This window comes from Cydia splendana, chromosome 21, assembly GCF_910591565.1.
Source record: "Cydia splendana chromosome 21, ilCydSple1.2, whole genome shotgun sequence".
Lineage (NCBI taxonomy): Eukaryota > Metazoa > Arthropoda > Insecta > Lepidoptera > Tortricidae > Cydia > Cydia splendana.
In genome coordinates, this window is record NC_085980.1 from 6,443,188 (window position 1) to 6,467,333 (window position 24,146).

The 24,146-nt window shown below is 39.6% G+C and overlaps 1 protein-coding gene and 1 long non-coding RNA gene across 4 annotated transcripts in view; both read left to right on the top strand.

Annotated features, from left to right (window-relative positions):
- LOC134801198 (uncharacterized) overlaps positions 1-24,146 on the top strand; it is a 396,731-nt gene that overhangs the window by 239,082 nt on the left and 133,503 nt on the right. The gene's annotated exons all lie outside the window — the stretch shown is intronic.
- Positions 2,147-24,146, top strand: part of LOC134801118 (phosphoacetylglucosamine mutase) — a 46,431-nt gene continuing 24,431 nt past the window's right edge. The window contains exons 1-6 of one of the 3 annotated variants that reach the window (XM_063773650.1): positions 2,147-2,400; positions 11,303-11,373; positions 12,907-13,039; positions 13,374-13,469; positions 21,357-21,508; positions 22,841-22,879. In XM_063773650.1, coding sequence (XP_063629720.1) covers positions 2,297-2,400; positions 11,303-11,373; positions 12,907-13,039; positions 13,374-13,469; positions 21,357-21,508; positions 22,841-22,879 — 595 coding nt within the window. In that variant the 5' untranslated portion in view covers positions 2,147-2,296. Of the gene's footprint in view, positions 2,401-11,302; positions 11,374-12,906; positions 13,040-13,373; positions 13,470-21,356; positions 21,509-22,840; positions 22,889-24,146 lie in introns of all 3 variants that reach the window. The other 2 variants (XM_063773649.1, XM_063773651.1) reach the window with 2 other exon arrangements.

Sequence of the window (24,146 nt, forward strand, 5' to 3'; positions counted from 1 at the left end):
CAAACGAAACAATGGTGTCCGGATATTTGGGAATGCGCGGTCCCGGAGCCATCACATATATAGTCCTACGTCCTACCTCGAGTCTCTTTCGACAATTTAATGAAATGTAGTAATGGGTAGGTATAGGTACACCGAGAGAATGCTGGACATTGTGAGTGAAGGAATCTAAAATGTACTAGGCATAGAATCTAAAGTAATGGATTAGGTAATACTTGGTAATACCTACAAGCCCAAATTAAATTTTCATAAAGTCCGACTATCTATTAAAAATGCTTTTTAGTAATATTCAAACACTGCAAATCAAATAGTTTGCAATAGGTACGTGATTTCATTAGCATCCGACTCTCCTTAGTACATAATTAAGATTGTTTTGCTAACGCTACACCGCCGCCCGTTCATCAGTCACGAGCGGCGAAGCGTAGCGCAGATTTATCTGCTACCAGTACAGTACATGTCCTATTTTAGTGCAGTTTCGACTCATCTAATACTGCTATCTAATCTATTGTTATAATTAGATCCGAACTGTCAAATTAATTATTTGTAATCGGATCGGAAATACCTACTGCATGTGCATGTATTAGTCCGGTAATTGCAGGCGTAGCTAGATTATAGGTACGGGTACCTATGTAAAGTCTGCCAAGCTAATAAGCTTGGCATCCCTGACAGTGGCGGATTTGCCCTAAGGCAGGGGCGTATTTTGAAATTTCGCGCCCCGGGCCATTACGAGTACGTTTCGCCGCCCCAGAAGTCAAGGAAGAAAAACAAAATGCAATTCGCCAGGGGCGCCATACGGCCTATATGCCGCCCCTGGCGGATTGGCGCCCCGGGCCATGGCCCGGATGGCCTTAGGGTAAATACGCCCCAAGGCCAAGTAGGCCCGGGCCTGGGGCGGCAAGATATTAGGGGCGCCAAATTGTTACAAAAATTCACTGATGATAACTTGATAACATGAAATAACTTAAAATGTAGTCAATGTGATGGGTGCTGAGAAAGGGTCGGCTACAGGGCTTGGGGCCTAGGGCAGCAATGAGTGCAAATCCGCCACTTCCCTGAATACTTACAATATCAAAGGATAATTTAATAATTTCTATATAAAAATAATCTATCAGCGTCCTTATAGCAAGCCATGTGATACTTTTCGATTGAGAACGTCACATACGTCTTTAAGGATAATAATCATCGTAAGTCTTTCTCTTCTTCTTCTGGTAGTTCGTATTTATTTAATCCTTGATTTGTCCGTCAGCATTTGGCATCTTTTGCAGTTTAGCATTAGGTCCAGTCGACGTCAAAGATATGTTTATATTTTTCGCCGTAACAAGGGAGTAAAAGGGTGCAAAAGTGTACAGATATTTTTGACGTCGACTGTTATGTGCCAGCAACATAAAAACTAGTTTGATGTATTCAAAAGGTACTTAAGTTTTGTCTGTGACTTAAATACACAATACAGTCCGTACCGGCCCCCTTTTTAGGGTTCCGTACCCAAAGGGTAAAACGGGACCCTATTACTAAGACTTCGCTGTCCGTCCGTCCGTCCGTCCGTCCGTCCGTCTGTCACCAGGCTGTATCTCACGAACCGTGATAGCTAGACAGTTGAAATTTTCACAGATGATGTATTTCTGTTGCCGCTATAACAACAAATACTAAAAACAGAATAAAATAAAGATTTAAATGGGGCTCCCATACAACAAACGTGATTTTTGACCAAAGTTAAGCAACGTCGGGAGTGGTCAGTACTTGGATGGGTGACCGTTTTTTTTTGCATTATGGTACGGAACCCTTCGTGCGCGAGTCCGACTCGCACTTGCCCGGTTTTTTTAAATACCTGTCGTTAAATTTAAATAATCACAATAGCAGTGGCGCTAGTGTGCACGTTGATGGGCTCTAATAAAAAAAACTTTGATTAAAATGACATCTATGGAGCATTTTGTGAACATATGAATAAAAGCGACATCTGTGGACGAGTAGCGGTACTATGTAGTACGCTTGATGACTGTAGCAATATGTGATTTGACAGTTGGGTAAATACTGCTAAATATAGGTGTACAATCGATAAATGAACTAATAACAGAAGAAGTCATAAACTACTAGCGCCATTATTGGAGTACTAGTGGACGTTTTAATTCGACAGGGTTATCAGGGAGTGTTTTGACGTTGAAAATGGTATGTCAATGACGACTACTTGCTTGCTTTTGCTTGACGTTTTGTAGCGGGAATGTAGAAAGAAATCTAGTTTGTTGATTAAAAGTGATTGTAAGTGTGCGATACGCGGCCTTATAAATAAAAATCTGCTATCACGATGCCGCCGAGTAGCTTACGAGTGGTCTACGCGTTCGCAAGGGAAATGCATCCGAAAACTACCGACGTCTTTATCGAGTATGGCACGGCCGGATTCCGCACAAAGTGAGTCTTATTACATTATTCATGCAAGGTTTTTCCATTCTAATAAGTAGGAGCGGTTATTACAACATAATATTGTAATAAACGAAGTATTTAGCGCACCTTTCTCTCAGACAACGCGTAAAATGTCACGTCGACTGTGTCGATTCGCGTATTTCCTTTTATAATGGTGCTGGGCTGTGACTCATGATTTCAAATCGTATTTGGGTACCAATAACGGGAAGGAGTCGGCGTAATTATGGTCAATGACTCCGCGATAGAGTGATAACCGGGGATTAGTCATTCATTCATGGTCTACGAATTTTTACTATGTGTCGTAATCGTACCATCATTGATTTAGTCCAGGTGAATAGGTAAATGAATGCGACCTTGGCGCAATTAAAATATCGTTGCAATTAACTTTAGCATTGAGAAAACTGTGTAGGCGAGTTTAGGCCATAGGTAAATATGGGTTATGGCAATAAAATTATAATAATTATTTTACCCTTCTTATTTTCATTATGTTATGCTATCAATAATGACTCCAATTAATTATATATTGTTAAAAAAAATACTGATCGAAAAAAATCATGAACTGGCTTCAAAAAATAATAAGACTTTCCAGTTTTCTGTTATTCTTTGTTACCAAGCCAGGGTATTGACATTTTGCATGAAAAGGTCAATATGATAATATACACCTACATATTTATTCACCTAAACAACTAAAAGATACTCTTTCATCTTTATGATTTTTAAATATCTTTGGCTTAGAGCCAAGCACTTCATATTTGTTTTAATATAACACTCTTTCAATATTTTATTGATGAGCATACTGTTATCATCAAGTAACTGGCCAGTTCAATCAACTCTGAAGAAAAATAAGACATCTGTTTTTAAAAATAGAACAGGGAACACATGGTAAAGAAATGGCATTGGTTTTGCCAATTGTTTGACCAAGCTAAACTGTATCTTAAGTGAAGTAGTTTGGGTTTAATTTTGTTTGCCGGTCATGGTTAGATTAACTGTAATAATAGACAATAGAATCCCTTGATAGCTATTTGATGCTTGGTGAGTTGATGAAGCATTGTTTTGATAAATTCATTAGACACTGGTATGTTACAATTTATTACTTGCTGTAAGTTATAATGTAGAGAGAGTATAAAAAATATGTTTTAAATGTAAAATCATTAAATTGTATCCTTTAAATTCCTGGACTCATCCCTCTTAAAAGAGGAAAATACCCCACAGTCAGGAGCATAGATGTAAATAAATTGAGGTAGATATGGTACCAGGCGCATGATCATGATCGTGAGCCATTAAATATAGGTTCCGGAACCTATATTTAGTTAGTCGTATGGGTGACGCCAACCTGTCAAGTTGTCAAAATCGTTGGATCAAATTTTAGTTTTGTCAACTATGAACGTCACACGTCTACATAAATAAAAGGTCATTGGTCAGGAGTCATCAATTTTTAAATCTTCTACTCAAATAAAGTTACAAGCCGAAGCTGGTAAAATAATATGGTAAAATAAATTAGCCCTGTATAACTACCTGTCATACATATTTTGGCTGGAAAAAATTAGAGTATAAAATGTATATCCAAAATAATTATTTGTCAATGTAAAATGTCAGCTGGAAAAATGTGCACGTTATCTGCAATGGTCATGCTATGATCATGTTCAGTTCATTTTGAATACCTCGCCTGCTTAGAAACTTCTGCTACTGACAGTACTGACTAAGTGACTATTCTTAAAAACTACATTAACTCTATAGCTTTTTTGCATAATTCAGTAAGACAGTGTAATGAACCATGTTTTTTAAACAACAGTTCTTAATAGTCGAGCAAAAACTATTATGACTCACACTCACAACATTGTTGAGTTAAGCAATTTTAATCCTTAATTCAATGCCTTAAGGTACAAAATTGACAGGCTTCATGTTAATAGTCTACCAAGATCTGACTAATAATGAAACATGCTCTGTGTCACAACGTTATTACAATCTAATTTATATTCCTGTCATAATCAGCACAGATAATCACATTCTAATGTATCTAGATCTATATTTTATATTTTATCAAGATAATTTCAAGTACATACTATCTTTAATTTACCGGAAATGGGGAACTTGTATTTATCTTATACCTTTAAACGAGCAATTCTTGTATTTAGTTATATATATATTTCGGGGATCTCGGAAACGGCTCTAACGATTTCGATGAAATTTGCTACATGGGGGTTTTCGGGGGCGAAAAATCGATCTAGCTAGGTCTTATCTCTGGGAAAACGCGCATTTTTGAGTTTTTATGTTTTCCGAGCAAAGCTCGGTCTCCCCGATATTTTTATATTATAAAAAAAAAATTGTTTTGCGAGGATATATAATATAAAGGTAAGTACATAACTTATAGGGTAATGCGTATGTGACATGCCTGGAGTTGTTACCACTCTTAGGCTATAGTAACCGGTTACCATCAAGCAGGCTATATGCTTATTTGCGACCAACAGAGTATAAGAAAAATAATTTAATATTAAGAAAAAAATCAGTAGAGGTTATTGATAAAAATAAAGTATATTAATAATGAGAGTCAAAGTAAGGAGTCCTATCTGAATTTCAAATAAAAACCAAAATTGTTCTAAAATTCGTGATATATGACAAGTTTTGCGTATTGTGGATTTCCAAATTATTATTATTTATTTCAGTTTGATCATATACTTGATAAAAATATAATCTACATCAAAAGCATTTTATTTACATAAAGTTATGCAAGTTCCCCATTTAGTGAAATCCTGCCTGACACGTATCCGAGTCTGTGTGAAATAGGCCCCCATTTCCCGAATTCCATGGAATGATAAATTTAGCTTCCATTTTCTTGGCACAGGTTAGAGCTCCAGGTAGAATGGAACGATTTGTTTGTGGAATTATGTCAATTGTGCGCAAATCAACCGTTCATTTCTAAACCGAAAATATTAAACGGTACCCGAGATGATTATGTAAGAAAGAATGGCAATCTTGATTTATTTTTGAACATGCTTACTGAATATTGTCTTCGGTTACCGCGATAGTTACTCATGAAATAAAACTATTGAAACGGATTATATTGCGTAATATATTGAATTCATACTACATCCCGACGTTTCGAACCCTTTACAGCGTTCGTGGTCAGCGTGGTGGGTGACTGAGGAAAAACTACACTGTGCAAAAACTACCCACTTACAAATTTATGATTCTGATGGTTCATTATTTTGTAAGTGGGTAATAGTTTTTGCACAGTGTAGTTTTTCCTCAGTCACCCGTTGTCCACGAACGCTGTAAAGGGTTCGAAACGTCGGGATGTAGTATGAATTCAATATACGCGATATAATCCGTTTCAATAGTTTTATTTCATGCTTACTGAATGAAATATTTCTAGTGTGTAACTAAAAGCGACCTCAATATGTTTATTACGCCGATATATTTCGGTCACATCCTATCCCTTTGGTTACGGTGACATCTGCCTACTCTAATTTATAACATTTAGGATATTAAACCCGTTCCATACCCAAGCTGTGTGTGTGTGTGTGTGGTTAACACTGATGTGGACCCGCACGTCGCTGCGGTGTGTGAGCAAGACAGCGCTCCGCACGCGTATAGCGATGTCCCGCTCGCACACCAGAATCCGCATCCAATGTATTGTAAACACCGCCGGTAGGTGACCGACAGCACAGAATAAATAATAGTACTACCGTACAGAAAGGACACTTCCTACAAAACCGAAGTTTGACAGCGGTTCAGGGTCGAATCATGCTGTCCCTTTCTAATGTATGGCACTATCCCTTTCGGCTATATAGGGTTGTCAAAATTCAAGTCATTATCTTATCTGTGGTCGTGCATGCAAAGGGACGTCAAGTTGTGCAACCCTAATTGCTCGGAGCAATGCTGAGCCGAAAGAAGCCGAGTTTGCCCGAAGCGAGGAGTTTCGCACCCCTGCAGGATTTTACCTTCTATATGCCGCTGACTGTACCTGTTAACATTCTTGTTGTGAGCTAATAGTTCTGCTGACTGTGCGGTCCAGTTAACAAACATGTTTACAAGCCAACATTTCAAAAATATATCTACACGACCTTATTGTCACTGTCTTAGAGGTGTATAAATAATAATAAATATATTTTTGGAACGCCGGCTTGTATAGATGCTTATGAACCTAAAATGCGGAGTGACTCGTTTGCCTTAACGTAGTAAGGTCTACTAATTACTAATTTAGGGTGTCGTTGTTTACATACATGTATAATAATACATTTTGTACTCTATGTGTTAGAGGTAAGGTTTTAAATTGTATAGATATTTATGTTTGCACAAGGAGAGGCTCTGTGATACAGTGTTGGCCGAAAGTTAATGCGAATTGAAAATGTTGGCCATTAACCATTATAAATTGAACCTTAAACCGTAACGGACGATTACAGATTACGGTTCAATTTATAATGGTTAATGGCCAGCATTTTCAATTTGGATTAACTTTCGGCCAACACTGCTGTGATATGCATTAGTCAGGACTATTAGCATTCGTGAGGCCATTAGCTAAACAAGAATGTTATAAACGAGTTTATTTGAATTGCAATGATAATTTAAGTGTGATGTGAATCTTGATTGTCGTAGGATTTTATGTCTAGTAAATTGTTTACTGTATACTGATGTAAAGGTGCCCTTGACATTGGCAGACACGGCAGACACCTTATAGAGAAAGAGGTATAATTATTTTCCATCGTATTTTCACGGAATCGTCCGAACGTGTCTTGCTATTTCAGTCAGTCTCGGTACAAAAAGAACTGACGTTGACCCGTTGACTGAAGTAGCATAGAGCATGAGTTACCGTGACAAATACGAACGTTTCCGAGAAAATACGATGAAAAACAATTATGCACTGCATCTGTAGGTAAAGGTATGGAAACTATTAACTATTGGAGGTACGACAACTATTAACTATTTTCGACTAAAGTTCAGTCACTTTATAAACTGGTGGCTCTGTGAGCTGTAGACCTCTAAAAACTGAATAAATGTAAGGCTACGCCATTTTAAAAAAATCCAACATCTGAATCGACAAAAAATCATATTTAATCATCGAACTTGCTTACAAAATTTCACGTTAATCGGTTGAGAATCTGTAGATGAGAACATCCGGACATACGAAAGCCCAATCTGAAACGTAAACCTTCACTAACGCTCGGTCAATGAATAAACTCATTCATTGTGGCCATGCACTCTTGCGGCTGCGTCCTATACTCTGTATCTTTAGGTATTTAAATAAAAGTAAACAAATAATTTGTACATTTTCGAGTAGTTATAACAATTATTGGTTAACCAACCAAATACAAAACCGCCTGGATCTGTCACTGAACGGCCTGACTTTAACCTACATTATTTGATCGTGTAATGTTTTCATCTACCCTCAACTGGCATAAGGAGCCATTTGAGGGTAGATTTAATTTGCTTTTATTTAAATACCTGAAGATACAGACTTATAGTAGGTACATACTAATTCTGTACAACAAAGAGATAGCAAAAAATAACATGCAATGTTTTGACATTTACATCCTCCTCAAAGAAATGTCAAGATCGCGAAAGTCAGTAACAAAAGGTCAAATGCAAACGTACGAAATAAAATCGGCAACCCGGTAAAGATCGAGTCAGCGGCTTGCCAAGAATGCCGGGACAGTAAAACGGCTATCTATATTTTACGATATGGAATATAGGGCGGCCTATAAACAAAACAACAGTTCATAGAACCGCATTAAAACTGCGGAAATATTGACGCATTCACGGAGATTTGGGTTTGTGTGGATTTAATTTCCTGTTCCCGATTATTCACCTTTGACCGCAATGTAAATTTTGGATACCATCGGTTGGGTTAGTTTTTGGCAAAAATTTCATTTTTGGTTCGAGCTTTCATCACTGACTGTACTTTTCTTTTCATAGGCAACTAATACTCATGGAGACAATTCTTAACAACCCCAAACACAATTAGTTTGCGTTGTTTTATCACAGAGTTCCCATGGCCACCTCCTGTCTCCATCATCAGATCAGCTCCATGCCATTCATAATATTGCATTGTCATCCGATTTACAACTATGCAAAATTTCAGCTCAATCGGCAAGTGGGTAAAATTTAGCTTCCAAGATTATACATACTAACGGGACAAAAGTGCTTCTAATACGAGTATGCATTTTTGCCATATTACAAAAGAGTAAGGTGCAAAAGTGTTACCATATCTTTGACATCAACTGTACCATTAGGCAAGCTGTGGTTATTCGATCTTCCCTGTTACTCGTACATGTTTCCTGTTCCCGATTGTTAACCCTTTGACTACCGGTCATGACTCATGAACGTTGAACAAACTACGTCGCCGGAAATTCATTTCACAGACATCACGGCGTCTACAAACTGTTAATTTACTTTATTGTATAAATAGCAGTGGAGAGACACTCCTGACTTCGGGCAGACTCGGCTCCGTACGGCTCAGCGTTGCTCCGAGCAATTATTAGGGTTGAGGTTGACACAACTTGATGTCCCTTTGCGGGCACGACCACAGATAAGATAATGACTTGAATTTTGACAACCCTAAATAGCCGAAAGGGATAGTGCCATGGGATAGTGATTCGTCCCTGAATCGCTGTCAAACTTCGGTTTTGTAGGAAGTGTCCTTTCTGTACGGGTAGTACTATTATTTATTCTATGTAAATAGTCAGTCAGTGCAGTACGTTGAAAATAGTCTACTTACTAATCAGCTTATCTACTATATTGTATATTATATTGTGTTGATAACATTAGTAAATTAACTGTTTATTTACACAGCGCTGGTTATCTGGCATACTTATTAACATTATACAATTTTGAGTACTATACTTTTAATGTTTAATGTAAGTAGATTAAATAGGGATGGGATGGGACTCTTTTTTAGGGTTCCGTACCTAAATGGTAAAAACGGGACCCTATTACTAAGACTCCCCTGTCCGTCTGTCTGTCTGTCCGTCCGTCCGTCCGTATGTCTGTCACCAGGCTGTAACTTATGAACCGTGATACTACAGTTGAAATTTTCACAGATGATGTATTTTTGTTGCCGCTGTAACAAGTGGGGCTCCCGTACTTCAAACGTGCTTTTTTTGCCTTTTTTGCGTTATGGTACGGAACTCTTCGTGCGCGAGACCGACTCGCACTTGGCCGGTTTTTTAAATAACCGATCATTTAGCTCCAATACAGTCGGATACAAGCTAACGTTCCAGAAATATATTTACCTGACCTTACTCTCAGTGTCTTAGACGCATTGAAAAATATTTTTAGTTTTAGAACGTCGTTGATTGCGCTGGTGGCCTAGCGGTAAGAGCATGCGACTTTCAATCCGGAGGCCGCGGGTTCAAACCCCGGCTCGTACCAATGAGTTTTTCGGAACTTACGTACGAAATATCATTTGATATTTACCAGTCGCTTTTCGGTGAAGGAAAACATCGTGAGGAAACCGGACTAATCCTAATAAATGCCTAGTTTCTCCTCTGGGTTGAAAGGTCAGATGGCAGTCGCTTTCGTAAAAACTACTGCCTATGTCAATTCTTGGGATTAGTTGTCAAGCGGGCCCCAGGCTCCCCATGAGCCTCATGAGCCGTGGCAATACGAGTATGCCGGGATAACGTGAGGAAGACGAACGTCGTTGGTTGGGGTAAAAATATTTGCGAACTCGACTGTACCTACATTATAAATGGATGAATGAGTAATTGGTGTGGTGTATACTGCCCTGCTAAGGCCCACTTGCATCATTCCACTAACCCGAGGTTAACCGGATAAACCTGGAGTTACCATGGTTACCAGTACAATTGACACTGGGTTAATACCCAATAAGGGTTCCGTACCCAAAGGGTAAAAACGGGACCCTATTACTAAGACTTCGCTGTCCGTCCGTCCGTCCGTCCGTCCGTCCGTCCGTCCGTCCGTCCGTCCGTCCGTCTGTCACCAGGCTGTATCTCACGAACCGTGATAGCTAGACAGTTGAAATTTTCACAGATGATGTATTTCTGTTGCCGCTATAACAACAAATACTAAAAACAGAATAAAATAAAGATTTAAATGGGGCTCCCATACAACAAACGTGATTTTTGACCAAAGTTAAGCAACGTCGGGAGTGGTCAGTATTTGGATGGGTGACCGTTTTTTTTTTTGCTTTTTTTTTGTTTTTTTTTTTTCATTATGGTACGGAACCCTTCGTGCGCGAGTCCGACTCGCACTTGCCCGGTTTTTATATTTCTATCCGATTTATTAAATAGAACTTGTGTTTAAAAATAACTCTTATCTGTGTTTTTCAAATAATTATGTGGTGCTTTATTTCATGCATGGTGTAAAATAATTTATTTTAAATACAGTACCTATTGGTGTGGGTGGTGTATACTGCCCTGCTAAGGCCCACTTGCACCATTCCACTAACTCGAGGTTAACCGGATAAACCTGGAGTTACCATGGGTACCAATACTATTTGACACTGGGTTAATGGCTTAACCGCTTAACCCCGGGTTAGTAGGGTGGTGCAAGTGGGCCTAAGCGGTATCTCAAATAAAAATTGTTTTTGAGATACCGCTATTGGGCTTAGGAGGGCAGTATAATCGACATGAGTAGGTACAAGCCAGTGATATCCTCTAGCCGCCCGGAGACCTAAAAAAGGTCTCCTGTGCCATTCTAATTTGAACCTTTGTTTTGACAAAACAAAATTGGATTTTTCTTGGCAAGTTTTGACGTCTGGGCGGCTAGAGGATATAACCGAGGGATTTGACAAGTTATTGAGGTGAATCATTAAAACCCGCGCGACCGCCAAATCTTCCGTCGCAAGTTTCACGCTGCACGCCGTATCTTCCTGTCTATCACCCAAACCCTTTACGCCCCCTCTTAATAAGCGTATTTTTCTTACTTACAGAGCCAGTCTGCTAGAGCATGTGGTGTACCGCATGGGTTTGCTCGCGGTTATCCGGTCAAGGGTCAAAAATGGTAAGATTACTTATCTATTTATTTATTTTTTCTTTAGCCTATTAGTGTGTTCCACTGCTGGGCAAAGGCCTCCCCTCTTTCCCGCCAGTCCCGCCACTTGTCTCTGTCTAATGCACACTCCCGCCACTCCACACAGAATGTATCGAGGTTGTCCCGCCATCTCCGTTTGGGTCTTCCTCTGCCCCGAGATCCATCCTGTGGGATCCAGTCCGTGGATACTTTGGCCCAGCGTTCTGGGTGCATTCGGCAGATGTGCCCTGCCCAGTTTTGAAGATTACTTATATTTATTGAATAAATCTGCTATGCTACTCTTAAACACGGTTATACTCGTACTCTTAAACATGGTCATGGTTCTACAATGGGGTTGGCCGGTCGAAGTATTTAGCAGATGGCGTCAACATAGCTTGACCTGTCAATCCCTAGAATTGTGTAATTTTTTTTTGTTTTTTTATAAAGGAATTTTATGCCCTGGATGCCGGTTCTTTAAGCCAAATCTCATAGAAAGTGATTGCGAGTGTTAAATCCATCTTATCTTTTCTAAAATACATGTTTAAAACTCGAAAACCGAGTGAATCACGTTTCTGGCAGATGATCGAACAAAAGTGACGTGTTTACACTGTTTACGACCGTCGAAAACGCCACACACACTAAGATAGATATGCCATTAGTCGAGTATGTTCACGCTAGTAAATATTCATTGATTGTAAGAAAAATCGTGAGAGCACACCGGCTGTGTGTGCGTAGACTTGCACGCGCGCGTGTGTGTGTGCACGAGCAACACACACACATCACGCAAGCGATGTGTCTCTCATAAGCATAATATAGTCCGTACTGAGGGCCTACCGCGAACCACGTTCGACGTGTTGCCTCTCTGTCGCACTTGTAAATTCGTACGTAAGTGTGACAGGGAGGCAACACGTCGAACGTGGTTCGCGGTAGGCCCTCTGTAATTACAATTATAACGTACACGTCGTACAGCCGCCATCAGATATATCGGAGCGGCCAAGGTGCTCACAAATATCTGAACACGCCTCTATAGGGGGTATTACTGCAATGTACTGCCGCCAGAGTGCAGCACTAAGCTAGCTAGTAAACCATAGAGGAACTTATACATACTGTGCTTTAAACTGTTTTTTGACAAGTTTTCACGGGCAATAAAATATGACATTGATGCATCAAGATCAAGGCAGTTTGTTAACAAGGGCCTACCGGGAAACGCGAAAATCGAAATTTATTTATCTGCCTCTTTATCGCTCCCATATGCAAGAATGATAGAGAGGTTAGATAACGAAATTTCGGTTTTCTTGTTTCGCGGTAGACTCCCAGATTGTGATGGATAGTGGTAGTGGCGCCCCCTACGCAGAGTTTTGCGTAATATTCCCTATTGTCAAGGCGTTATAGTGCGTGTTCAGATATTTGTGAGCACCTTCGCCGCTCCGATATATCGTATGATAGCGACTATACATACATCACATACTACTTGTATACAATGAATGAATCTTTGAGCTCTAGCTTCGGTTCTTGTAATTCCAGGTCGCACAATAGGCATGATGATCACAGCCTCTCACAACCTGGAGCCGGACAATGGAGTCAAACTCATCGACCCTGAGGGTGAAATGCTGGAACAAAGCTGGGAGGAGATCGCCACCAGGCTCGCCAATGTTAGGTGAGTTAGATTTTTTTTAGGGTTCCGTTCCCAAAGGGTAAAAACGGGACCCTATTACTAAGACTCCGCTGTCCGTCTGTCCGTCCGTCTGTCACCAGGTTGTATCTCAAGAACCGTGATAGTTTTCACAGATGATGTATTTCCGTTGCCACTATAACAACAAATACTAAAAAGTACGGAAGGTTAAGCGGTTAAAAGGTTAATCCAGTGTCAAATTGTACTGGTAACCATGGTAACTCCAGGTTTATCCGGTTAACCTCGGGTTAGTGAATGGTGCAAGTGGACTTTAATATTATTTCAATTTTTTTAATATACTTACTTTATTATTTTTCAGTGACAATGACTTGGAAGCAACGACGGCGGAGGTGATCAAGCAGGTGAACGCGGACATGGGACTCAAAGCCAGTGTCTTCATCGGCATGGATACCAGGTATTATATCAATGAGGTTGGCAACTGTCAAAGGTTTGCATAAATGGCGCCACCATAGACTTTACCTCTCTATAGTTTGGTCTATGTGTTTTGGCTTACAAGGCAGAAAATTAAAACTAAAAAAATCTAGGCTGGCGACATCTGTAAATACTGCGACCGACCTACCCCATTTAATATCAAGAGCAATATGTATAGAATAGAATATATGTACGTACCCTTGTGATATACCCAAGTTCAAGTTTAAATATACTTTATGAATGATTCTTTGCTTTAGCTGTCAAACTCAGAGGTACGGGACGGGTCTTACATAAATAATGTGCGCTTCAGGAAACTTTCGATTCTGCAAACGGCACACTTTTGTATTTAAACTCTGTTTTTATGTTCTTGATACTAAAATGACAGTTCGATTGAGCAATTCACTACCCAAAGTCCATTTACTTAGAACAATATTGGTACTGATTTTGTACCAATATTGTTGTAAATGGTATATTTGGACAATATAATTGTATCTTTAGTATTTGAGAAAAAATAGCATTATTCATTACCGAGTAGGTTTCAAAAGTGAAATCTTACACTTGAAGTTTGACTTTATTTTACCATGTCTAAGTTAACGACTATTTGAAATACATCTAGATCTAGGTGTATCTTAGAAGTGAAGATATATATTTTTAAACTACAGTGGCTTGTTGAAGACTAATGAAGATTTCCTGTGACCGCAGACCGCATCCGTGTAATGCGATATATGCACGTGAATTGGTCTTATGCAATATGCAATAAAACGCAACTTCAACTTCAACATTTATTCAGCAAATCGTGACTACCGTTGGCAGGGAGGTTTTGGGATTATACGGAGCAACTTTTACTGTGGGACCAACCCGAAATCGCGAAAAAAAAATTTGGCTGTTTCATACATTTTGGCTGGGCCATTTTCTATGGGAGGGTAATTATTTTTTTCGCGATTGTGAGGTTGGTCCCGTAGTAAAAGTTGCTCAGTATAATCGCAAAACCTGCCTGGCAACGGGAATGCAGATATTTGTTTGCTACCGTGTATATTTAGGTGTCCATGCCTTCGCTTGAACCACATTATGAGATAACACCCTTGTAACTCAGCCCTAATGAAGCGAATTCATCAACTAGTAGCGCCATCTATCGCGCTACCCAAGTACTAATGTCGCCCGGTTGCCAGCACGCGGCTGCTTTCTCTTCAGTACGCTTTTGTAACTCAGCCGAGCAACACGTTTACAAAGCAAGTTTAAAAAGATCAAGAAATTTAAATCGTAAAAATATTTTGAAAACCTCCGACTTCGTGACATTCCGCTCGGTGCCCATGGCCCAGCGACGAGACGCAGTGACCTTCCTACAGGCACCGTCACAAAAAGTACACGGGTACTTACGCCTCATGGCCTCGTCCTGTGGGACAACAAGCGTCGTCCCGTGAGACGACATGGCGTCGTCCCGTGAGACGACATGGCGTCGTCCCGTGAGACGACATGGCGTCGTCCCGTGAGACGACATGGCGTCGTCCCGTGAGACGGCATGGCGTCGTCGCGTGAGACGACATGGCGTCGTCCCGTGAGACGACAAGCGTCGTCCCGTGAAATGACATGGCGTCGTCCCATGAGACGACATGGCGTCGACCCGTGAGACGACGAGGCGTCGTCCCGTGAGACGACAAGGCGTCGTCCCGTGACACGACATGGCGTCGTCCTGTGGTATCGTCCTGACAGACGACATGGTATTGCCCTGACTGACGACATGGCAGCGTCTTGTAAGACGACGAGCATCGTCTCGTTAAAAAACCTTGTGACATTCCGCTCAGTGCCCGTGGCCCAGCGATGAGACTAAGTGAGCTCTTATAGCCATCACCATAAATAGAATACCTACGGGTATAAATGGCACACGGCGTCGTCCCGTTGGACGACAAGCGTCGTTGCGTGAGACGACATAGCGTAGTCCCGTGCGATGACATGACATCGTCCTGTCGGACATCAGGCGTCGTCCTGTAAAACTATAAGGCGTCATCCTGTGATACGACAGGCATCGCGATGAGTTACGTCATCATGTGAGAAGACATAGCGCCATCCTGTGGTATCGTCCCGTGAGAGGATATTGCGTCCCATAGGACTACATTGCATTGTTCCATAAGACTACATTTTGTCGTATCGTGAGACATTAATGCGTCGTCCTATGAGACGATATCGCATCGTCCTATGAAATGACATTGAAATGACGTTGTCTTGTTAAACAAAAACCGTTGTCTCATGGTCTACCATTAATACGGTAGCGGACGTCTTATTGGTCGCTTTATCGTTCGATGTCTGCACGGTGGGCCTCGCATTTAAGATCTGCATGGTCGTGAACCAATGCACGACTTAGTTAGTGGCGTCATCATTATTGTAGCCGACCAAATGGTGTGTCACCTTTTAGAACGACGAGCAGCAGAACTTCTATTAGCGGGTTTGGCGCGAAATTGATAACGAAATGCAGTTACAGTAATTGTCTCAACCTGCAAGGAAAAAGGAAGGTTTCCGTCTTGGTCGTGTACAAATGTTGGTCTGGGTCGATAACAAACAATTGCCGTGAGATACCAAACAAATCAAAAATATACATTCTGAGGATCCTAAACTGTATGACTAACCGGCATGAAAAATAGCAGTTAAGAAACTGTGAAAAGGGAAAAGTACAAAGTGAAAAACCTTGTGTTATACTTTGCCCAACTAGATCCTATACCAAAAAGAGAAAGGGGGAGGCAAGAAAATTGACGTTAGCCTTAAAGAAGGAAAGAAAACTAAAACTCTCTCTTCTGAATAGGAATACCAATACAAGTATAATGCCAATTCATTTACGGGTCTGTCATAGGCTAACAAGAGATATCTCTTTATTGCGGCTCTAAACCTGAAAAGAATAGAGTTTATGATACTCATATATATTAGTGAAAAATCATCGCACTAAATCCCTCTTTTGAATGATGAATGACTAGTCAGGTTGATAGTGTCTTTGGGAATACTGAAGCATCTCCTGTATACTCGCTAAATATTGACCATTAGCTAAAAAAAGAAAATTGCGGCCTGCTACAAAGATAAATCTTTTACTTACTTTAAATCGTCCACTATGTAGCTGTGAAACAGAGACCACTGAACTAAGAGTAACACGTAGAAAACAGCAAGTACCTTCCATCGCATTCCGTCCAATAGACCGAACTGACAAAGGCATTTATAATGTAATTAGTGCTCTATTCACATCAGTCAGGTAGAAACTTGTGAAATTAGGTTCAAAATTCAAGTAACAAGCTCCACTTCGGAAGTTTATCTAAGCAGCGGGTTGTCAACCTGCCGTTGGTATAACAATCATACATCATAAAACGTTGACCATAAACGTTACATAGTTCAATTTCAAAGGAAATGAACTCTTACTGGTAATATAACTATCGGAAACAGACGGTATTTGTAGGAGGTGCTTTCACAGAATGTCTAAAAGGACCAACTAGTAATATATTAAATTAGTATGGCAATCCGCATAGTTACCCATGATTGTTCAATAGGTGAAACATCGGTTTGTTTAGTGGAGATGAAGCGCCCCTTCAAGTTATGTAAATAAATAAAGAATTTATGAAAAGATTTTTCGGTAGTTTAGTTAGAGTGGAGTTACTGATTCTGTTTCGAAAAATCGCGAATTGAATTAGAGGTGAAGCCGCCTAAGAGAACTAAGCTGTCGAACCAATAGCCACGGTCCACGGCTTTACATCTAAACGATGATTGTTTAATTTCTTCAAATAGACAAATTAAAATGAAGTCACTTCAGAAACTTTGAAACCATGTGGACTGCGGGGCAAGCCAACGTACATACAAACGTACAACGTACGTAAACGTACACACATGCGTAATATGTAGAAAATATTTGCAGGCAGTCACCGATAGCAGATACCGGATTCTAAAAGAACACGGATCAGAAATATCCTTCTTTCGATTTCCAGATGAGAGGTTTCCTTTGCAGATAAGGAAGTACTCACGTGATTTTATAAAAGAACAACAACATACGGTGGTTCAGGAAAAAAAAAAAAAAAAAAAATGCAAGATCTAAGTGAAATATGATCCCAGTAGTGACTCATGACAAATATGTTCGCCGGTTAAATAGAGCCTGCAATTTACTCTGAAAATCAACACTAGTTCTGCTGTCATTGCCAGATCTAAGTACAATAAGCTTAGCTGAAAGGTAGTAGTCCAGGGTTTACAGCATACTGTTGTAACAGGTCTCGTAGGGCATGTAATTGGAAACGTCATCGTCAATGCAATCAATTAGAGTTCCAGGTGTAGTACCCTACAAAATCATCGTGTCTTGGTTATAGGGCAGATGCGCTGCTAATCGAATTACAACATTAGTTGTGAAGACAACTACAATTCATATATTTATATATTCATGATAATATGCTTATTTATCATTAAATACAGTAAATATGAGATGTCAGTAGACATATATCAACGTTACGTCAGGCGTAGCTCACTCCGCGATTTCGTCGCGTCGCTACAAGTACATGCGGCCCACACCAATTTTGGTGTCTAGCACTAGTAGTTGCCGCGCACCGCTATGGAACGGACGCCTGCTCGCGTTTGCGCCACCTTGCGGTCATAATCTGTCGTAATAGTACATACTATTATTTATTGTATGGTTACGTCAAGGTAGTGACATGAATATAATATGTCGCAGAAAGGCCTAGATCATCAAATAATTGTTTATTTGTGGGCATCATGATGCCTAATTAACCCTAGGGTTCCCTCAAGATCATCAAATGATACACAACTTGATTGCACGAAAGCCAATAAACAACATACAACGTCCTTGTATTGCTAAATTTCTAATCAAAAGTACCTACACATTAATAATAATAATAATTCAGCCTATATACGTCCCACTACTGGGCACAGGCCTCTTCTCACTCGCGAGAGGGCTTGGGCTATAGTCCCCACGCTGGCCTAATGCGGATTGGGGCTTCAAAGTACAAATTAAGTAATCAAATTAATATTTGGTAACGAACGCGTCTACACGTGTTAAGGTTTGACAGGAATTGTGCCACAGCATCGCCCGCGCGCGCCGGTGCTGGCAGCACTTGGGATTAGATGGCATCATGAGACACCCGTGTTTTGTGCCACTGCAATGGTATAATGCCAAGAACTTACTGGTTCGGACCAATATACAAATAATAATAATGTTTTAATTTGTCTGGGTGTTACGAAAGTTCCGCAATTGGTTTGAAAAGGTTGCACTACAATTTAAAGTAGATAGGTCCACCTCCTCTACTCTTACTCAAAGAGTCTTTCATCGTCAGTCAAGAGGTTTTTACACTCTTATTAGAAGATCGTATGTATACGAAAGCATTAAAAACTCACAAATCGTGCTAAGTCTAATAATAAAGCACAATCCATTACCAGCGCGCGAACCATAAAATCTTCAATTTGGGAATCAGCTCGCCACCAGAAAGAGTGAACATTAAACAACCTACAATTACAAGCCTTTATTATAATTAGCCTAAAAATTATGGGTGAAGGCATTGGAATTATTCAAAGATTAAAAAATCTTCTAAAATATCCTACTTGGTAGACGGATCTTCAGTCTACGCACAACATCATGGTGAGATGCCATCCACAACAACTGGAGTTGTCAGCATCACTTTAAATTCATAATCATCGCCTCCATACGATTGTCACCTTCGTGTCAGTGATTCTGTTCATTCGTTACATTCGCTTGCATGACTGACAAGCATATAATATAAGCTTGGTTGACCCGGCACCAGCCTAATTGGCAAGTTTTCAGTTATATGTGGGGAGTAATCAATTTAGCAGCATAATTGACACTTAAAATAGGTAGGAGCCTACCATTTCATATAAGAATAAAAAACATTTATTTACATACAATATATATATAAGAATTAATATCTATTCATGGCTTACTATTAATATGGTTGTTTTTAAAGCAACCCTCACCTAAAACTAATCAGTAAGGAAGGATGTATTATCGCCTCAGTTGAAACTACTGCTAGGTTGTTGAGAGTTGTTACTTGTTAGTAACGCATACATTAAATCATGAAGTGTTGTATTTTCTTCTTCACTTTCTGACGCTACTTTCAGGCAGAGGAGTACTTGATTCGAAATAAATCTCAATTGCTTCCACAAATAAGATCATGTTTATAATTTTAACACATTTACGGAAGAAGTTGTCCTTATGTAATGATAGCCCATTAACAAATAAACCTGGTATACCTAGTCAATAACTATGTATTAATATCTAAATAATGTCAATATCGTATTGTAGTGGGTACCTATACAAACCTTTGGTTATTTGTCCACATTAAAAGTCATATTACATTACATCTGGCCTATGATGCAACTTACCAATTTACATTAATTTTTGGAAAATACGATAAATCAGAGAGAACCCAAGCTTTTCCAATTAGTTACAAAAAATTTAAACAGTGGATGGGCCGGCAGTGCTTTATTTGTGTTAAGCAGTAGATAAGTAGTAGTAATATCATGACATCATACAACAAAACCTTATTATCACCTAGTGGGCTATTGTAATGAAAGAATCAGGTAATTTGGACGGGTTTAATGTAAAACTCACTCGATGAGGTTCACGTTACACGCATCAGAGCTACTACTTCAGATAGTGGTTACACTTAAATTTGTACGACCTACAAGTACCTTCGTATGTCTTTAATTATGATTTTAGGGACAGTCTTTCAACTAATAGTCACACAGTTTTGTTTTATATAAAAAGTTAAGTAGTTTTATAGTCGCAATGGATAACTTATGTTGCCAGTCAGTGCTAACAATTGTCTCGTCTATCGGTAATTACAAATAAGGAAAATCTAGTTAAGGTTTGACGTAAACAATCCTTTAGTATATCAATACGGAATAAATTTCAAGCCCATATTCTTATCAAGTGATTTTTGCATAAATTTAAATATTATCAGTCACAGTACGCCCGGGCCAGCGCCGGCAGAGGTTTAAACACGTCTCATAATGTGGTTCAAGCGAAGGCATGGACACCTAAATAGAACCGTTTTTCCCCCGAAGGGTAAAAAACGGATATTTAGGTTCCTGCCGAAGCTTGAACCACACCTAAGGGCCTTGCCGGCTTATGTGGTACTGAAGAGAAAGCAGCCGCGTGCTGGCAACCGGGCGACATTAGTACTTGGGTAGCGCGATAGATGGCGCTACTAGTTGATGAATTCGCTTCATTAGGGCTGAGTTACAAGGGTGTTATCTCATAATGTGGTTCAAGCTTCGGCAGGAACCTAAATATCCGTTTTTTACCCTTCGGGGGAAAAACGGTTCTATTTATGTAAGTTGTTTTCAAATTTGGCTAGTTTTCGGCCAATTGTTGATATTTGATCGAACTGAAATTTGGCATCCTTTTAGAGACCGGAGGTACCCATTGGAACTCTTTGATAGAATCACGTATGCAACCTCACTGAGTTTGGGCTTTAACACATTCAATACCACTAAGTGCTACGGGTTACGCTCGTAGCGCGTAGCCACGGTTTCGTCGTATGTAGCGCGTAGTCGCTACGAACAGTGTACCCGACAGTCGGGTTCTTGGTGTTGAATGTGTTAAAATTGCCTCAACTTCTGTTTAAAACGGTTTTTTTTATTTTATTAGCCTACTTTGGTGTCCCACTGCTGGGCAAAGACCTCCCTCGTTTTTCCACTAGAATGCGTCCAAGTCGTCCCGCTATCTCCTTTCTGGTCTGTCTGAACCCCGGCCTGCACCGTCTACCGTCTATGGTGTTTTGTTGGTCCCACTCGGTAACCATTTTGGCCCACCTTTCCGGGTTTAAAGTAAAGGGTTAATAATTAAATTTTAACAAGAAATCGTTTTATTTCCTTACAGATATACAAGCCCGCGGTTAGCAGCGGCCGCAGTACACGGAGTGATGGCACTGAAAGGCACCGCCAAAGAGTTCGGCATCGTCACCACTCCCATCCTGCATTACTGTGTGCGGTGCAGGAACGACAACACTTACGGCACTCCTACAGAAGAAGGTACTTATATCACTAAAGAAACAATGTCAAAGGCCGGAGGCCGAAGCTGGATTTGAACCAGGGTGTTCAGCTTTCAAGGCTAACGCCATAACCCCTAGAGCTAGACCGGGTGGTCCAGAAAACATCGTTCAAATTCCGAGTTATGCAGTATTTAGAAGGCACCTTCTTGACTAGTTGACTACATTGCTAATACCATAGAGAAACATAGTAAAAATAGAGTGCTCACTTCATACATCAGTTTTGATACCAAAACGACTATTACTTTCGGAGTCGACCGGAGTGAGCGGAATTATCAGTACCGCTACTTGATACTAGAATTATCTAGTGTCGCGACTCACAAAAATTGTATTGAACAACAATTTACAACTAATATTAAAAGCAGAAGGAGTTGATAATAGAGTTCCGGTAAATCCGGTTATAATATTAGCTGAAAATTGTTGAGAATTAGACTTTTCGGTCTAGTCCAGTCATTATATCCAAAAAACCGACCCTACCCGTGAATAATCAGTTCTTGGATTTTTTTTTCGTAGGTCCCTCGGGGGGGTCACTGGGAATGTAAATTCAAAAAGTAGACTGAACCAGGTTCCTGTGTATATTCGAAAAACGGTTTTTTTTTAATAATCTCGTTTAGTCCTCTTCATTTATGCCGTAAAGTTGAAAATAAACGAGATGATGAAAATATTTTGAATTTGTCGCTTATTTCAAATTTAATTTCCAAAATATCGATCCTAGAAGAAAACTTGTGAGGACCAAACTTGTAGAGAACAAATTTCCTACAATTTTTGTCCTCACTGTAAAATCAAAATAGGCCGAGTTATTCAAGAAAAACAGTTTTTCGAATATACACAGGAGCCTGATTCAGTCTACTTTTTGAATTTACACTCCCAGTGACCTACGAAAAAAAAATCGAAGAACTGATTATTCACAGGTCAAAATCTATAATGACTGAACTAGTTGTCTATTGTTAAGTAGCAGTACTGATAATTCCGCTACTTGATGCTAGATGTCGACTTCGAAAATAATAGTGTAGTACGCAAGACCACAAACTGCAGATCACACTATAATTCACTATATGTAGCTCAAAACAGACTTATGGATAAAATTTTAACAATCGATTAATAACCTAGTCGATAAAGATTGATGAAGCTTATTAAGATGATTTCTGTTTTAGGGATGATTTCTATAATATTTTAAGTATTTATTTATGTATACATTGTCTGTCGATATGTATAAGATTGTCCCCATAAATTTATTGATTTATTATAATATATTTATTTTAGTAAAGTACCAACAATTGTTATTGGTCGCATTCAAACACCTTACTGTCTTCAGGTAGAAAATACGGACCGTACTCTCTCGTGGGTACTCCAGGTGAGCGAGGTCAGTAGGAAAAATGTATACGGCTTTACTTCGCAAACCTCGTAACTTCATACAAATTCGAACTAATACAGTCATTTACATTATAACCAAGCGAGTGTCATTTTACTTTAAGCTACAAGCACACTTGGATTCCTCACATAAGTATCCACTTTTCGATAGTAGGTATTACAGCTAGTATGGCGAGGTGGATACTTATGTTGGCGCACCTACTGTAGGGGAGGTATGGTATAGTCCCGACCATTAGGCAGTCGGAAGGCTCGGGCCCTCCCTTGTGAAGGGGTGGGGCTTATACAAGGGGGTGCCTGAGCTTCCCGACTGCCCATGGTCCCTACCTCCCCTACTTGGGCCACTTAACGGGTTAGGTCTAACTGGTCATCAGGATCGCACACGCGCGTTGCCGTACGATCGTGTTCGGAATTATTTCTAATATTTCAACATTTTTTTTATAAAAAGCCTCAAATAATTACTATACTTATTAACCACACTCAATCTTTTTTTTTTGTTTTAAAAATACAGCATTCGAAACAATAATGACGTTATAACCAGTTTAAAAAGCTAAGAGGCACCATTCGAGTTGTTACATTATGGCAAAGATATATATATATAACTCCGTATAAGATACCTAAATAAAGTCTAAGAATAAAACGTGCCTCCGAAAATCAAGACAAAAATATGCTCGAAAAGATGACGCCACACCTTTGGCCTATACTCGTGTAGATGGCGATAATATTTAACAATATTAACACATATCAGCGAAAGAATAAGGATCAAATTCAAATGGTGTTCTAAAAGTTTTTACAGGGCTACTTTACCGCACTAGTACGATAATTAGCGCATTACGCAACTATGTCAAAAATTTAAGGGGCCATATGTAGGTACTGTAAAACGTTGTACGATACATGTGCGAATAGGTAATTCGCAAATCGTGTCGATTTAAAACACTCATTTCGGTCTTGTCTTATTTATGGCTACTCGTTGCGAATTTCCCATTTTTCACACTTGTATCGTAATTACTATAATCCTGTGTCGAAAGATGGCAGTAAATTTACTGTCACTACAAAATTTACTTTGACAATACGGCTCTATACTAAATTCACTTTGATTATGGAATGCTTTACCCGTAAAAATAATAGAAAAAAATAAACAACTAAATTTCTAAATTTCTTCCCATTCTAAAAACTTCATTATTAATATCTGCCTTAAATTGCGTGGAGTATTTGTGTATTAACATTTTGTTTAATTAATCTATATTATAATT